The sequence below is a fragment of the Paralichthys olivaceus genome, chromosome 2 (assembly GCF_024713975.1).
Source record: "Paralichthys olivaceus isolate ysfri-2021 chromosome 2, ASM2471397v2, whole genome shotgun sequence".
Taxonomy (NCBI): Eukaryota; Metazoa; Chordata; class Actinopteri; order Pleuronectiformes; family Paralichthyidae; genus Paralichthys; species Paralichthys olivaceus.
This window is the reverse complement of record NC_091094.1, coordinates 14,393,534-14,412,439: the sequence shown is the minus strand read 5'-3', so window position 1 is coordinate 14,412,439 and position 18,906 is coordinate 14,393,534. Positions and strand designations below refer to the sequence as shown.

The following is an 18,906-nucleotide window of genomic DNA, read 5'->3' as shown; positions in this document are numbered from 1 at the left end:
AGGATGATGAGGTCTCCAAACAAGATTACTGTGCAGAAGCAGAGGACAGATTTCATTTCAATTCAGTTGTGTCTTCAGTGGTAAGACAGTTGTGGTTATTTGAATCAAGCATAAGTTCCTGTTTGGCAATATAAACACAAATTATTCCAGTGTATTAGAAATGTCCTGTCCTTCTCTGACACATGCTGCAGCAAGTGATCCGACACACCGCTGTAACTTGTACCATTCAGTGCTTCCTCCAAAAAAGGGGGGAAGCAGAGGAAAGTATCTGACAGCTCGAGCCTATCACACAAAACTTTGCATCTGCCTGTCATTCCTGGATGTTGCACTCGGGTATAGCGTTTTCGCATCTATACCTAATATGCATTTGCTGTAGAATTGAGGGACTCAGTCACAAAGAACACTGGTGGCTTCCTCTTTTTCCAGTATCTATATAAAGGATGCCAGGAGGTCAGAAAGGCAATTACCTGTTCACAGTGTGACAATGACCTATGGATATGATCCACTCCTGAGGTAAAGCATCATCCAGTTCAGCAAGATCTCTACCTGAACACTTACTGCAGCATCAGTGGAAGAGCTGAGCTGCATCTGGTTCTCAGGAATAATAACATCTGTCACACCAGCACCTTGGTTTTCTTCTCCTTACTCAATCCTTTAGGACTCTGTTGTCATTTTCAGGGTCACTGTAATTAGTTCTCCTACGAATTTCTCTTCATTCCTTTACTTTCCTCTTCCCTGTTCATCTTCTTTATCTCTGATTTGCTCACTAGGCATCTGCATAATTTAATTTTTTCTTCAAAAAGTATATCATTCCTGTAGTAAAGATGTGTAAACTGTTATGATCTCTGGTTCTGATGCCTGAATTTGGTAAAAATCTGTATGTGTCTTTAGCATGTCCGTTGGTATAGAGGTACTCTCCCAGTATTTTGACTTTGATCTTCTTATACAGGTCTACCACTGTGCAGTCTTGGTCAGTTACATTTTGTAAAAAGTCATGAATGCCATAAACATGATCCTCTAGATTCAGAGACTTTGAAAATTAAGCAAAATAAACAGGAAATCGAAGAAACCTCCCTTTAAATTAGACATGGTAATAGAGAACAAAATGGCTGTTTTGAGTTCATGAAGATGTCTCCATCTTCTGGTAGATTGTAGGCTTGAGCATGCAGTTATGACTTTTACTAGATTTACTAGATTTTTTCTTCAATTCACAGCCTCCTCCCCTCCCCATTTCTAATAATGATATCTGCAACATGTAATGCAATATATAGGATTAACTCACAGTGACAATGTCAGTCAGACTTTCTATATCCTTGTACACCTGATGAGTTAAAAGCCTCTGGACGTCTCGCCTCAGAGAGTTGTGGGGAAGGCACCCTCCCCATCTGCCACCGCTGTGGTAAATGCCCAACTAATTGCATTTTCACTGCACCATATAATTATGCCATTGGGATTTTAGTGTGCCATATTTTTCAAGTTAGTTAAAGGACAAGTGCTCTGTGGGTTTAAAGTTTAAAGCAACAGGTATCAGCAGAAAACAACAGATCTCATGGATTCACTCAAATAGCAGCATTGAGAAGTGTTACTGTAAACTGGGAGTGGGTATCTGCTGGACAAAAAAATCAAATCAGATGGAGTGAAGTCAAAGATTTGTTCTCATGGTTTCAGACTTAAATGAAGAAGGTATTCAATGTTTGTGTCGAGACTGACAGCAGGAATTTCGAAAATGAATGTCCATCCTTGACGTTCCTTTCCCACATTGGTGAAAATCTACAGTCATATGCCTTCACATCCCAGTGTGAACTGTGTGATTATGACAAAAGAGAAAAGGACACTATGAAGAACAGGTTTGTTTCCTGTACTGCAACTAGACTTTGAACTTTGGCTTCAAGTCATATCAAACAATCAAGTTTCCCACAAAGAAGAGAAGATGAAGTGTGGATGGACACCCCTGAAACAGCCAAATATCTGCTCAACTCTCATTATAACAACACAGTTTATCAAAAATCATGACCTCTGATTTTAAATCTTACATTTTTAGAACTTGCATCGTCAGAAACATGATTCAGTGAAAATTTCTATTCACTACATCAAATATGATGCATCATTTTCAGTTTAATGTGAGGAAAGAACTCAAAATGGGTTTCATAAAGCGTAACTAAAATGGAAGTTGAATCATTTAGAAAGACGTTGTTAGTCTTGTATTTATTGTTTAGCTGATAAGTATCTTCTTTTTACATTGACCTTAACAAATGTGAATTGATCCACTGACTTCCTGAATATTCTTTATGCATCTTACCTCTCATTAAGAAATCTAAGAAAAAACAACAAGGATAATCAATACATCTGCAACGATGACTGAAAATTATTTTCATCATATACTCAACTCAATTTATATTAATTAATTTATTATTTATTATTTTAAAAATATCCACATGAAAAACCAGTGCACTAAGAAAAATGCAGCCGGAATAGAGGAGGTTGCCCTCTGCTGGTTACTGCCCAGAAGTGAAACAACATGAGGCGACAGTTCCGTGGAAAAATCTTCAAAGAAATTAAATTTTGGGCTGATTTACAAACTATTTCAGATCTGTGGTATAATCTGTTGTAGGTGTAAAAGAAAATAATACAAATACTGCCTTGTCTGATGGTACACACATCCAACTATTTCACTGCCACTGTATGTAGTGGGAAAATATAGAAATATATACTGTATAATGTATATGATGCACGCTATACATAACATGTATATGAATACCAAATGTACTTCATGTCATTTTAGAGTGAGGTTTTCAAAATGACATTATGAGAGGCTGGTATAATTTTCATTAAAAGACCATGATAAGTTTAAGTTGAAATTCATTTTGGAAATCAGACATATTAAGGTTATTGGTTTTCCACAAACACACTGTTAATGTGTACACATATTTTACTATATGACTTACATAAATATCCAATAAAAGAAGCATCTCCCCAAATCAAGATATGCTTTCTGCTGACACAAACACAAAACACATTTGACAGGCATTTCTCATTTCTCCTATTTTATTCCTCCTCTGAATATAAAGCTCTAACAAAGATAAACAAAAGACCCATTGCTGACCCAAGTTCTTCTAAACGAGTCTGGTCTTTAATGACTGGTTGTACATCAGCACCCTGTTAGCACTGTGACAGCATAAAATCGACCATTACCAACGTTAATTACAAGTAAAGTTATTTAATTCAAAACTCAAGTGTGATCAGTGAAAGAATAAAATGGCTCCTGTCAGTTATATTGTTATACGCTATTAGATTTATTTTACTGATGCATTAAAATGCAAATAGGATTTTAATGTTGTACTTGTTTGAGCTGTTTTATATGGTCATTATAGTGTATTTTTTTAAAACAGGCACAGTCGTCTGTGGGAGTAAAAGTATTAAATAGCATAAAACTCAAATATTCAAGTTAAGTACATGTAACTTAGAAATGTTACATATTACTGACGATATGAGTTCACTGTTGGAAACTGAGCTCCACAGAAAAACCTGTGATGTAAAGAAAAAGCACCGTGACTTCCTCATTATTGAGTTTGAATGAGCCCTACAGGATACATTAGGATGATTTATATGAGACTAGATTGATAAAAAACACTTTTATAAATCAGTTTCACTATGTTTTAGTAGTTATAATCTCCATGTGCTTTTATGTGTCAATTTTTTAAAACACATTGAAATTTTGTTTGGATAATGCTTAATAAATCTTATATATAATAACTATAGTAAACATTTATAAAATGCCACACATAAAAATATCAGTGTCATAAAAATATTTTACAGATACACAAATGATTTTCACATTATTATTGAAATCATTACAAAAGGTGATAACAAATTGCAGAAAAACACACAGCAGCCCATAAAACAATCAGGCTGCGTAAATGATTTGGTGTCTTCACGGTGCACAAGCATCTATGGCTAAAACTTGTAGCGGAAATATCAAAGTTTATGAAGGTTCCAACAAACACATAAAAGCAGTGACACATGTACATCTGGGATTGAATTTGTACATTTTAAATGTTTCTCTGAGTGCATACACTGTGAAAACAGCTGAATTTAACTTGGTGATTAGTTCAAGTTAAATTTAAGACTTTAATTAATTCAATTTAAGCAATCGATTTTGACTGGAACGTTTGTTCTGTCACCATTTCCACATTCTTGTTTGTAGTTTTATTGAGTGTGCTTATATCTGTATGGTTGGGAAAGAACTACAACATTATAAACTATGTATACCACCAAAAATTACTCTTAAGAAGAAATCATTTTAAAACAGAAGTACATTGTACATCATACATTCATCACAAACAGGTCTAAAACTCCGATCATTTAACTAAAGTTAGACTTTTTGGCTAAAAAAAGACAATCAACATTTGAATGTTTAAGATATAAAAACAGCCGTATTAATTTTGGAAAAAATTCAAGTACTTTTCACAGCTTGACTGAGCCCCCAAAATGTCCTATTCTACACACAGTTAACATGCACATGGATAGTAAAAAACAGATACATCAACAAGAATGAAAAATGTATGTAAACATTGAATTAATCTTTAATGAGAAATGCCAAAGCCTGATAGAATAACCTACATAAATCAAATAGAAAAATCAATCTAAGCACCAATATCACAGAGTACTAGGAGACAACTCTTAAGACAATCGAGAAATTACTTAGTCGTAGTAGTAACTTAAGTAGTGTTTCATATTATTTTACCAAGTCTTAAAATTACTTTAATAACTGACTGATTGCTTTTGAATGATCTACAAGTTTTCCATCCCCATTATTTGTTAACTGACGCAGTGAATAGAGCAGGAGTCCCGAGGAGGTCAGCTCTTTGACCTGTGATGTTCACTTGCATCATAAAAACACGGGATTAATGTCTGATTGTGTCAATGTTTTCTAATAAAAAAAGCTTAGTGGATGATTAGACATCTGCGAGAGTGAAACAGACGGATGCACCATGGTGTCACCTCGGGAAATATGGCTGTTCAACGCGATGTGCTTCACCAACAAGAGGGTGGTTTGGTCATTTAGTGTTAAACAGCAGATACTTTATCCTGAAAACACACACACACACACACACACACACACACACACACACACACACACACACACACACACACACACACACACACACACACACACACACACACACACACACACACACACACACACACACACACACACACACACACACACACAAGCAAGCAAGCAAAATTAAAAACTGCCATGAGACTCCCCATTCACCAAAATGGACATACGAGTGAAGTCTGAACCCCTAACAACAATGTGATTGTGGTGCATATTACATTTGTTCAACATAAACGTTTTTTTATTGCAATATAATTAGAGCCGGAACAATACATCAGTTGGCTGAATGAGCCTTGCACAGAAATAATTGGTATCAACCTATACATGTGCCGATATGTGAACTTTTGCATGTAGGTTTATATATTTTATGTAAAAAACATTGTTCATTTTCTTAATTCAAATATGTATGTGGTTGTATTAGTTTTGATTTATGGTTGCTTGTAAAAAGGTTTATGGTAAAAAATCAGTCAGTGGTAATTATCTTCAGACAAAGATAACACTCACCCATCCACCTTGCTGAGTCACCCATGTGCTAACACGCCTGTTGAAGAATGACATCATGGCCCTCTGGACTTTCTTTATCAGCTCTGGGGAGGACTTCTTCACAAAGAGCACCAAGGCCACTGAGGCATTGATGAGCTGCATCTCTGGAGCTACCTCAGGCGTCTGAGCGACGTAAGTCTGGCACAAGGCCTCCACACCTTGGCTGAAGGCTGCTTCCACGGCCTGGGGGGGCCCGAAACAAGAATCAAGACACTACTGAGCAGGAAATTCAATATAAAGCCAGTGTGTCATCACTGTAGACATGCAGGCAGGTCCTGATGACAGAGAATCAAACTCTATTCCCCTGTGGATACTGAGATATTAACGATTGCTCATTATAAAGAAAGTTTTTATTTATTCTTACAAAAAAGTCAAAGCACATGTCAAATCATTTTTTTCTCAAAAATAGTTTCTGTCGTAGGTAGTTATAAACTTCTCCAACGAGTGTTTTCTGATAATTTTATCTTGAATTAGTTATTTGATGATATAAAAACGGGGTAAATCGTCACGATTGAGAGCTGAAGCTGACACATGATTGGTCGAGCACATGTTGAACGCCACTCTGAGTCTCAGGCTCCAAATGAGATGACAGCGTTTTGTATCTGGCACATTTTGGCTTCATTTCTGGATAGCTGGAGGTGAAGGGGAGACGTGCCTTCCATCTGTATGTACAGTCTATGCTGCAGATTAATTAACTTATTGAGAAGGGACCTGTATTAATCACATATGTTTACAGAGTTCAAAATGAGAATAAAATATTTTGGCAATTCAGAGTTTGCATTAATTTTATTTAAAATTATTTGTGTGTGTGTGTGTGTGTGTGTACCTCTTGTGCTGCTGCTTCCTTCAGGCTATTGAGTGTAGCTTTAAACGTGATGTCATCATTCAGGGAATCAGCCACGTTTCTCAGTTTATCGGCTATCAGAACTGGGTCAAAATCATCTGAAACAAACAAACAAACATTAAAACAACAACCCTGCTCACACTTTAAGATCCTCTGCCAGGGGCCTTTTAACTGCTCCAGACTCTTGGCTAAAGACTAAGCGGGACCGAGTTTTTAAAATAAAAGCTTAGAGGCTCTGCAACAACTTGCCAGAGGAGATACAGCTGGCTGAGTCAGTAGCATTCCCTGATTTCACCTAATTCTAGATTAGATTATTTAAATTTAAAAAATGTAATTTCTGTCACACATTGGGTGTTTTTAATCTATTTAGTCATTTGAAAGTGTTTTTATTTGTTTTATGACATTTTTGTGTGTATTTTGTATTGTTGGGTACTAATATATAATTTAAGATTTTAAATATTATCATTATGATTATCATAAAAATCAGATGCAACTGATGAGAAGCCTACATCCTTACATGCACAGTCAGTCCGTGACAGCAGTTTTTGTTGTGTGTAGATTTGCAGAAGTTCATTGCTGACTAAAATCAAGATAATAACATTTCTTCCGAAATGCAAAGTCGTTTGGAGGTTTCTTCCCACTGAGCTGCTCGTAATTAAGATTTGAGCAGTGTGACTTGAACAAGGAAACAGATGAGAGGTTTTAAAGAATCAAAAGTAATAGTGGCTGTAAACCGTGTGAGAAAGGAACACCACACCCCATGACTCAAACCCCTGGAACATGCGTGGGGCCAATTTTGGGAGTCACTGTGAGGACGTTTAGACGTGAGGACGTTTTGGATGGTCCTCACAAATTCAAAGAGCAGTTTGAGGGTTACAGGGATGGTTCACTGAAAAGTTTGGCTTGCAGACACTCTGATGACACCACACCAGCAGTGTGGACACATGTACGGTTTTTCTGTTGTTTTATTACGTCTGAAGAATTTGACTTCGACACTGTTTACCACCGAGACTCCAGAAGTGTTTAGTGGACTCCAACACTTCACCCACCCCTAAGGAACACATATCAGTGAGTGTCCTCACAACTATAGAGAGGCGTGCATGTGTGCGTGTGTGTGCGTGTGCGCATTATATGACGCCAGCTACACTACGTGCTCTTTCGCTTTACGTTAAGTCGTCTCTTAGAAAGGTTCCTCTTGTATTCGTTCCATTGTCTCCAGTTCAAACAATTATGAGACAGCGCAGCTTTAACGAAACACTGTAACACACATGCACGTAACACACACACACACAGGGGAGAGAAGAATCAATCTAACCTGGACCGTCAGTCTCCACAGATCCATGACAGGATCGACACTGCACGCCCTGCTCCTCGTCCTGCTCCTCGTCCTGCAGCAGACACTTGATAATTTCGCTGGTCTGCCACTGGAACGTCTCGAGGTCGACAGGAGCCATGGTTCCACGGTGAAAGTGGGAGGTGACGTGAGGGCGCAGCCGCAGGACGAGGAGGCGGGTACCTGCTTTTTTTCATACCTTTATTCAATGAACGTTGACAGACACGTAGACAAAACATTTACTTCCGGTATCACAGCCAATGAACGTGACATTAACAAACTACATCACCATACCTGACGAGTTTAATGATGCATGATCAAATAAAACATAACAAATCAAATATATGAAAATAGAATCACTTTATATGTAATAAATAATACACTTTATAAAATAATAAAGTGATACATCCTAAAACGAATGTTGAAATGAATAATACCAATGTTAAAATCAATAAAAGAAACATTTAAGATTAAATAATTACTCAAGGTGTATGAACACAGGATAACAAAAAGGTAGGCAAGCAATTCAATTTCTCTGAAAAGTTATTTTATCATATGTGAGTCTTATGAGTGCATTTGTAATTGTTTTGGGATTGATTGGACTCAGAATGTATCTTTCAATTCATTCTATAAGATGCAAAAGATGGCTTACACCTTGAACAATTGGCTTCATGGATGTGGAATTCGGTTTAAGTCAATACTTGTTTACTGTTAGCTCTATAGCTTTGAGTCGAGCTTTGAGTAAAGATCAGAATCTCTAGCTTCATAGGGAGGCTTGGGAATTGGGAAGCATTGCACTAAAGAAACATTTTAATCATTCTGCAGCCTAGAAGTCAGCCTGAAGCATTCAGTAGCCCGGTGTTTATATGTATATGTACCTCCGTATAGGTACATTCTGTTGGTTAAATGTGTATTAACATGGAAACATTAATTCAGTGTGCAGTGACAGCCACAGAAAAGCAATTAACTGTATCAGATGCTACTGACTGCTTTCATTTGCTACTGTACTTTGTGCTGCTCGCACCAGGAAACATTCATCATTTTCTGAAAGCACAGCTCAGATATAGAAATACACCCAAAACATTATTATGAGTTAATTATGAAACTACTTCTATAATTTATCACTTACATTTTATCTCCAGTAGGTGGCGACATTTACCCGCTAATGATCGTTGTGAGAAGTGTTGCCCCACCCTGACACACACACACACACACACACACACAAACACACACACACACACAAACACAAAGGACGTGTGAAGCCATCAACCTGGAGAGCAAGGCATTACAGGACGATTCCGTGCTCCATGTAGATCTTGGTTCAAGTAAAACACACTACTCTTTAATGCCTATATCTGACATGTGAACTAATTCATATACATTTTTAATATTGTTATTGTTTTAGAGGATTTTTGTCAGAGAAATTGCCTTTGGGATCAATGAAGTTGTATTGTATTGTAACCAACTACATACATACATACATGCTGTAAATACACTGAGCTGCATTGCAAGTCAAAAGAAAAACAAACAAACAAATATATTCAATGTTAATACCATCAGATGATTGAAAGTATGCCAGTGCCTACTCTTGACTACTGAAAGTAGGACTTCCTTATTGTTAGTATCCACATGTATACTATTAACCCTGTTCTATTTCCCACTGAACATTGTTTGTATCTTGTGAAACAACCAGACCTTTCCCACCAATACCAGTGTCTACTCATTTTGACAAAGACATTTATATGTTACAGAGCAATGACAGTGCTAAGCAGTTGTCACAATCTGTAATGTATTTTATGAAAACACATTATCCAGAACTTACATCGAAGAGCTCTTGTCTTTTGATTCGAGAAAGAGCTGCTGACTGAAAATATTTTGTGGCAGCTGCTTTGCTTATAAGGACTGACACCGAGGATGAAAACAATAAAAGAGAGCGTTTTATCTGCAACTTCTGGGATGTCAGGAGATAAATGAGATAAAAATTGGGTCACTCATGCAATTCCATCTGTTCTAAAGAGAATAAAGCATTGATTAGGAATCATGCCCCAATGAAATCAGGAGGGATGTCATAGTCACTCCTGGGCTGTCTGACACATCACACACAACACTGGTTTTACAAGTTACAGAGCAAATAATCAGCGAAACTGATTTCGTTTTCCGATTTCCAACGCATGTGGAGTAGATGACGAGAAGACGTGAATGAACAATGTTTTAAAGGTTCAGTGTGAAGACTTTAGAGACATCGAGTGGTAAGTTGCATGTTGCAGCTGAACACCCCTCATCCCACCCTCCCCTTCCAAACATGAAGGAGAACCTGTGGTAGCCTTCAGTTGTCATGAAAACTCAATAGGTGTTTAGTTTGTCCAGTTTGGGCTACTGTAAAAAACATGGCTGCATCCATAGAGAGTGTGTAAATACAGTGTATTTAAATATAAAGAGCCCATTCTAGGCTAAAGAAAACTACAATTCATCCAATTTAGATGAAACACACTAGTAAAAACATCACTAGGATTATTTTATATAAAATTTCTGCCAATAGATCCCTGTCATCTAAATCTTACACACTGAAACTTAAGGTGCAGACTGAATCAATTATTTTAAGATACATTGGACAAAAGATTTGAAATATATCGATCTTATATATGTGATCTGTGATTTGCCGTGATGGGCAGTCCACTGAGGGAGACTGGTGGTCAGAAGGTGAATAATCAGGTCTGAACTGAAAGAAGACAGAGGAGGTAAAAGATGACTTAAATAAATGATCCAAAAAATATTGACGACTTTAAGTGTAACCCAGAGGCAATGTTAGCACTGACTGTATATAAAGATGGACAACATGACTGACCCAAAAGTGAAGCCAAAGCTTTTCAATCCCCACCTGCTGGTTGGCTGCATTGATGGCTCCTCTCATTTTGTCTTAAAATGTCCAAATTTCCCCCTTAAGTTTGGTTTTAAATAGTAAATTGATGCTATAAAAACCGTGTGAAATGCCATAATTAAAAGCTGAGACTGGCTCATGATTAGTCAGGCTTTTGTTTCAAAGAGACCTTGCTGCTGCAGCTACATCCTCTGATCACTACTGCACTGATTCTGATTCCAAATGCGCAAGATGGCAGCGTTGGTATCCAGGATATCTCTGGATAGTTGGAGGAAGTGGAGAACCGTTGTGTGTGGGAGTGTGGGAGTGCCTCTGCTGTGTGGTAACGACATTGGACCTGACTGTGTGTGTCTGTCACCATGCAAAGAGGCTGCTGATGTTTTTGCACTGGCATCACCAGCATTACTTTGTTTTCTGGGAACGTGATGTTAGGACCAGAATTTCTGCAGCTTCTGAATCAGTATAGAGGAGAAAGAGAGGAGACACAGAGGCTTTCGATTCGTCTCAGCTTAGCTGAGATCCTCTCATTTGGCTCCAAGTAATGAAATACCTGATCAATAGCTGCAGGTGTTGTTTCTTTTTCATTAGCTTTTCAGTGTTGATGTTTTTTCACCACTAATGCTGCCACTACAGTCGCAGCATGTCACCCTCAATTATTTCACCTTATTACCCTGTGCACCGCGTGAGCAGGGTGTTGTTGTCTGTGTGTGTGTGTGTGTGTGTATATGTACAAATTAATAAACATCACAAGGAAAGTTGGTGGGGATATCACTTGTGCTGGGTCCAGATGATTACCTTTTGGAGCTGAGTGGTCAAGGGTCAAATGTCAAGTTCAACATCAATATATCAAAATATATCAAACTGCCACTCTTCTGTCACAGCTGCATTATTGCTATAAGAACGACGTGTCTGCAGAATGTTTTCGATGAGTCGGAATCAAACATCCAGAGGATAAAAACCTAAGGTTCTCTGAGATAACCAGTGCTTCTCATTGGCAAGGTGTTTGCGGTAAGATGACATACTGGCTTGGCTATATTAGTCTCTTGAGGTTTGTGTCCATAGTGTTGATTGTGATGTCTTGATTTGCTGGCTGCAAAGTTTTTGCTTTGTTGCTGCTGCAGTGTTTCAAGTGCTGCAGCTGTGTGTGGTACTGAAGGACCTTTAAGTGACGCTTCATTGGGATGTTTCCCTTCTGTTAATTAACAGTGAAATCCAAATATTCACGTTTGATTTCTATGATTGTTAATGGGCTGAACTTGTGAGTGTGTGAAATATGGTACAGATGAAAATAGAAGAATTTGGATACTTTCTCTGCAAACATCATATTGCAGTTGTATTAACATTGCTTAATGTTAACTGTGGAGCTCCTGTTCTACAGTTTTTCCCATTATATACCATTTCATAAGAAGTGATTGTCTCCTCCAGGCCTTGTCTTATTGTTGAGCATGAAAATTCTTGCCTGTTTGTGTTTTGTATGATTGAAATCTTCTGCATATCGGACACATATTAGCCTGCTGAGGATACTGGGTGGTTTACCAGGTTTAGATTGATCCAGTTCATTACATGCTGCACAATAGTCAGAGGTGCCTTGTTGGGAAATGATATACCATGCATGGCCCAGGTTTTCATTCTTTTTGCTAATAGCTGCTGTTGAACTTTGTATCTAATCTTGTTTATTTCTATCACTCCCTGAACTGCTGCAGTGAGATTTGTGTTTGTGTGAACCTGCTGCCAAATTATACTACTGCTACCTCAGATGGATGTTGCACTGGTTAAAGGAGATTGAGATTTTGTTTTTAACTTTGTACTCTGTGTTTAAACCAGATGGTTTTTCCCTGATGATGTTCTTATCCTGCAAATGTTTCTTGCGTAAGTATTATTCTGTACAGTACATTATTTAAAACCTCAACATGGCCTACTGTTGTGTTCAATGTACGTAGCTGTGTGGGTGGAGCTCATGAATTAACAAGTACGGGCTGATCACTGGCTGATTGTGTGGTCTAAAAGATGTCGACCTCTTTATGGTTAAGATCATGGCTCATCTTTTTAATTGTGTATTTGGTTTGTTGATTCCCTGGAGGAAACAGACATGGACCTCCAAGTCCATTAATTCATTCTCAAGGATTAGACTCTAACCTCTGTCCGCTACTTGCTTGCTGCTGCTCTTACAAACTATCCTCTTTTAATCACTCTCTCTCTCTCTGGTATGTGTAAACCTATTTTTTGGCTTCATTGGTCCAGGGGAATATCTACAGACTCTGTGACGTCATGGTGTCACCTCACATGTAATATGTTGTTTATGATATTTAGTTCCACATGGAGTTAGTAGCTGCCCTTTTTCTTTGGATGCTGGTGCCCTTTTCAAATGGCAGATCAAAACATTTTTCCTTATCTTTTCCGTTGTGTCTGTCATTTTGCTTCAAAAGAAGAAGCATCTTCAGTGATACCAGTTCATAAACCTTTTCTTTTACTCGATATTCAAAAGGTAAATCTTTCTCATCAGAGGGCACTTTCACTCAACAAACAACATAAGAGAAATACTTAATATAATATGATGGATAGATGAAGACATAGAACAAGGTCACCAGTTAAATCAGAAAGCAGCTCGCTTGTAGCTCTGGATGGTCGAACATTTTGCTTTGTTGTGGAGCTTCCTAATTTAATGTGATATCAAAACTTCTGCAGGATTCAATTCCACAACCGAGGGTCGACCTACGTTCAGGTCATGCTTTAAAGGTTGCACATCCTTACATGAGGTGTTTAAATCACCTCAGCTGACATTCTGACTGTGTGGGGAGCAGCTGAATTAAAACCCCTGAGCACCGCTCCTCATATCATGCAGAAAGGAGCCACTTCCTCTGCAGAGCTGGACCTCGAGCGGTTTGGACTTGCAGTTTCTTTTTATCGCTACCCAGAGGATGTTACTACAGGGACAAAACTTTTTTTCCTGTCATAGTCAGAGCAACAGAGGCATGGAAAGTGACATTCTGGAGTTGCACTGAATATTATGAACTGTATATATATTATATATATAACAGAAAACCCCTTCAGGGCCACAATTATCCTCATTCGGTTTCTCATACTGGAGAACTAAACCTTCACGACACAAGAACTGACTGCTGCTGTCCTCATCAACAAGGTCCAGAACACAATCATTCCACTGCAGTCATATCCTCACCTGTTACTGTGAAACTTGAACTTTCCTAGGCCAATAACGTTTGCACTGCACATATGTAAAATTGTAAATATCATTTATATCACACATGTTGTTTTTCTAGTGTTTATATTTGTATACTGTTTCCTGTTTTTATATATTTGTCTTGCACAGACACAACACATTACACCCTGATTTTCATTCTGATTTGTCCAAAAGGCTTGAAGCATGAGACCTTGAGATTTCATTAGACCCTCTATTATATCTGTACTGTATTGCAGGAGGCCAGGGAGGGATCAATACACTGCACATTATTAGATACAAACAAAGGACACTGCAGGCAGGATAAAATAAATGTAAGAGCGAATCTTGAGTCTGTGATGGACATGCGACAACACAGACAACCTCAAATGACTGGGAGTGACTGTCATCTAAGATGGAACCTCCATCTATCCATCCATTTTCCAAACCTCTCTGGGGGGCTGAATGTCTCTGAGGACATTGAACGAGGACCAGTGCAGGAATACAAGATTGTTAAAGACAAGCACAAGATAGACAGACAAGAGACGCTGGAGTGAAGTGGAGGAGGAAGATGCTTTGGGAGCAGACGTCATTGTGACAGGAATGACATATGATAAAGGTCCCAGGGCAGATATGAATCCGCACTGAGTTAAAAAGTGCCTTGGGAGAGACTGGGGCTCCAAACAAGTTGCTCTTAGTGAAAAACTTTCAGTGCACTTTGTGTTTAATGAAAGCTCAAGTGTTGAAAAAAGATTATTGTAGGGATTTATTACTTTCTATGAACACACTTACATCAGAATATTACTTTACCCAGAGTCTAAATAAATCATGACCATTCCATGAGATGATGAGTAAGGCATCAAGAGCGGGTGCTGTGAAGCTGGGCAACAGGCAAGAGCAGGGCAGGAGATTGGGCCTGCTCACTCCTTGTGTCGCAGTCTTGTTCATAACTGTAACCACTTGTTAATCGTTATAACCATTATAAGGAAGGTCTGGTACGGCGGCCAGCAGCACTACTTCAGGAGATGTTAATATGGATCGTATCAGAGCCAGGTTGGGACCAAAGATGTACAGTATATAGTCATTCAGGTTAGAGGATGGTTTTGCAGCTCTGCAACCACTATGATGGCCAAACAGTGCAGTTTCAGTCCCTCCAGGTGTACCATAATATGAGGTCTTCGTGACCACTGAAATCTATCAGTCATCTTTGGGTCCAAGAGACAACTGTGAAGAAACCAAAAACATGTCGTATGAGGCCTCCATGACCTTGACCTTTGACTGCTTAATTGAATCAATTCATCTGTGAGTCCAAGTGAACGTTTGCATCAAATTTCAAGAAATTCCTTCAAGGCGTTCTTAAAATATCATGTTCACAAGAATGGGACAGACGTACTGACGGACAACCTGACCACATAATGCCGCATAAAGGCTCAGATTGATCAATGAAAGCACTGAAGATGAACTTGAATCAATAGCACGCAGGTGATAAATGACGACTTTAAGTGTGTTTTAATGGAATTAAAACCTAGAGCTTGACGGAAACCATTTTAAATACTCTAAATAGTCTAATATTAGACAGGAAATCAATAAAATGGCTGGTTTAAATGCTCTGGGTTTGACCTCTGTCTGAAAGATGTCTGTCCAGTTGACAATCATTGAAATCAGTTTACAACGAGAATAAAAAAGAGTTTTATTTACGTTTTGGCTGAGACATTTGCAGTGTGACATTTTCTCTCTGATATGAGTTTTGGCTGCTGAGAGTGTGTGTTTAGGCCTCGGTGAACTAGCTCAGGGCTTAATGGAGATGAACATCTGTGATATTAGGCACTCATTCCATGACTCCTCTTACTGCCAAGTCATAAAAGTGCAGTTTTTGGCAGTGGTAAGATAATTGTTAACATCCCAGCTGCTTCTGTCATTGTCACCTCATATGAGAGAAACTGAGGAAGCCTGAGTGAATACGACCACAGAACTACTGCAGAGAGATTAACAGGCTAATCTGCTGTCCTGTGCCAAACCACAAGTGTTGCTTAATGCACAAACTCACAATGAGGACAAAATGTGGGTGTGGGTGACATGAAATAGATGCATAAAACAGTTTGAGGTGTTATTTTTGCAACACTTGAGTAGAGGCTGTGGGGAGGACTTTGATTTTGATAACAAATTTGGGATGAGACATTCTTGTCGTTGTTGATGTTGTAAATACTTAACCCTGTTGGATTTGACTTTTATTGAGCTTTTATGTTTGTCAGACTGAAAAAATAAAATACAAGTAATGTTTGACCTTTATCCAAGTCCTTTATTATTCAGACCCTATATTAACATACTGTACATGCCGAATAAATACTTAACACATACTGAATAATACTGAGGAACTAAATTTGGCTCGGCATATTTTTTCACAAGGAACATGAACACACTTTCGATGCCCATTCAAAGCTGTTAAATTAATAAGATGAAATCACTGAACTGATAAATTAAGTTTAAATGAGAAAACGGGAAATCTGAAATAGATGTTACACAATCCAACAACGAGAAGATGTATCACTTTGTTATATAATGTTGCAATAAAAAGTGAGGGTGTACAGAGATGTGTAATGCACCCTGTAATTTGGGAAATTAGATCATTTGCCTGCCTGTTTATTTTTAAACAAGGTTGTTATCACTCTCATATGTAATATTCACCTCCCAGCTTTTCTGAATCTCAAATGTTCTCATGTTAAGAAATCAAACAAATGTATTACCACAAAAGTAAAACTACTCTTTGTGGTTCTGTGACAATCATCTGTCCCTTATAGTTTCAAATACTTTGACTCATGGATGTAGATCTTTGGGTACAAGGCCGCCAATGCATCTCATACATCATTCTCCTCCACTTCAACTCCAGCCATGTTGCCATTTTCAAAATCTCCTTTTGCGGTGGGAAACAACAACCTCAGAGCTGCAACCTACATGCTAAAGATGGTATCATTTAACAATGGACATGTAATCACAGCGGCAACATATGTGTTTTACAGTTTACTTGCAGGGAATTAGTCAATTTACGACGGTAGATTCCCCAAATGCAAATCTGCAAAAAAACGGTTTAGTTTCTAGAAATACAAACAAACCAGAGTGTTTTTCCTCCTATAGCAGAATGATCATATAGGTGCAGGAAAACTATTCTCCAGTGCTCATACAGCACTGTGGAGAGACGAGCGATAAGATCAACAGCACTGAGCCATTGTAGGAATAAAAAACCGAGGACCACTGGCAGTGAATGTTCCACAGATATGACACATTTAATATCATTTTTTGTGTTTTTTTTTTTGACAACTAGACATACAAATGTATTGTGCAAGCAGGTGTGTGGACTTTAAATTAACCACGAGCAAAGCAGCAAAGAGCCCATTCACACTGAAAAGATAAATAACAGTTAGGCCTTTTAGGCTCAATAGTTTCAATTATTCTCTCACTGGGAATGAAATGGAAAAGGGAGTTGTCAGGTAGAAAAAAAAACTGCATCCAAAAACTTTCCCCCACTACTACATTGTTATTTCTTCTTGACCCAGATACTAAATATACTCCAGAAATCTCTGGAGTGCGTTGAGGTGTGTCCCTTTCAGACTGTAAATTCTACTTGAAAAATGGCTGTTAAAGGAATATTTCACCTAAAAAATGAAAATGCACTCATTTTCTACTCACCACTATGCCGATAGAGGGGTGGGTGAAGTGTTTGAGTCCACAAAACATTTCTGGAGTCTCAGTGGTAAACAGCGTTGCAGTCAAATCCAATTCAATTGAAGTAAATGGTGACAGCGTCTTCAGACGTAATTAAACAACAGAAAAAACATAACACACCTCCATACTGCTCCTGTGGTGTCATCCAACTGTCAGCAGGCCGGTGTCATTTACACCATGTTTTTAGTCTAAATGTCCTCTGCTATCCTCCTCAGAGGCTCGTTCACATGTGCACGGGCACATTTGAACAGCGCGCACACTCTCGCCCAAGGGCATACCCAGGGTGCACATTCTTCTGGCTACATATGCTAGCTTTGTCACTTTAGGTAGTGGACTTTTAGGTAGTGGACTTTTAGGTAGTGGTCAGGAGCAGTATAGAGGCTTGATATGTTTCTTTCTGTTGTTTTATTATGTCTGAAGAAGAGGTCACTTTGGCTGAAACACAGTTTACCCCTAAGACTCCATAAGCGTTTTTGGGGACTCAAACACTTCGCCCACCCCTCCGTTGGCATAATGGTGAGTATATAATGAGTAAATTGTTATATTTCTGTGAACTATACCTTTAAGTACTGTTATGGAATTTTCATAGACACTGTCTCTTGTCCTCTCTGGGCCAGAGTGCAACAGGCTGTTGTGTTTGGGAAGTGCAAGAGCTTGGCGAAGGTCAAAACCTTCACTCCCTCGACATCACAGATATGAGACTGCATCAGCAGCAATACTGTCTCCATAACTAGAACATACATTTGATTGTTTAGCAACAAGCACACCCATAGATTAAATGATCTGTGTGGGTTTAAAGTGTGACTGCAGGAAAGCAGACTTCAGAATATGAGAGAGCATCATGCACAGATGTTGTATGGATGAATTCTGATTTTCTCCTTGGCCAAGCTTCAATAAATATTTCAGCATAAGACGTCAAAGGGCTCCTGAACACTTTCTTCATTGATGAGTTGACCATTGATCAGCAGATTTTCCACAACAAGTACCACTTCAGGTATTTCTTGTTTTTGTAAAGTTGATGCATTGTGTGTGTGGTATATTGTAAATTTTAATACGGATAGCATACACTGGCTGCTGTTGAGAGCAGCAGTGCTCTGCTGCAGAGAGAGGCTACTGTCAGTTTTGGGTTTGATTCAGTTTTATGACAGCTGTCACCGATGCCACCCCCATGCACATAGAACATAATGCAAACTGAATAATTTAAGGAGGTCAAACTTTTGTAAGGTGGAGAAGAAACTGAAAGCAAGTCCCAAGTTACTTCACCATGTGAGTGCGGAGGATCATGTAAGAC

The 18,906-nt window shown here is 38.5% G+C and overlaps 1 protein-coding gene across 1 annotated transcript; it reads right to left on the bottom strand.

Moving 5' to 3' along the window:
• Positions 1 to 3,791: 3,791 nt before the first annotated feature.
• LOC138413540 (bcl-2-like protein 15) lies at positions 3,792 to 8,015 on the bottom strand. Its single transcript, XM_069537547.1, has 4 exons — positions 7,825 to 8,015; positions 6,492 to 6,607; positions 5,627 to 5,848; positions 3,792 to 5,088 (listed from the first exon to the last, which is right to left on the bottom strand). Exons 1-4 carry the CDS (start codon positions 7,961 to 7,963, stop codon positions 5,068 to 5,070), a joined length of 498 nt encoding a protein of 165 aa, XP_069393648.1. The 5' UTR covers positions 7,964 to 8,015; the 3' UTR covers positions 3,792 to 5,067.
• Positions 8,016 to 18,906: the final 10,891 nt, after the last annotated feature.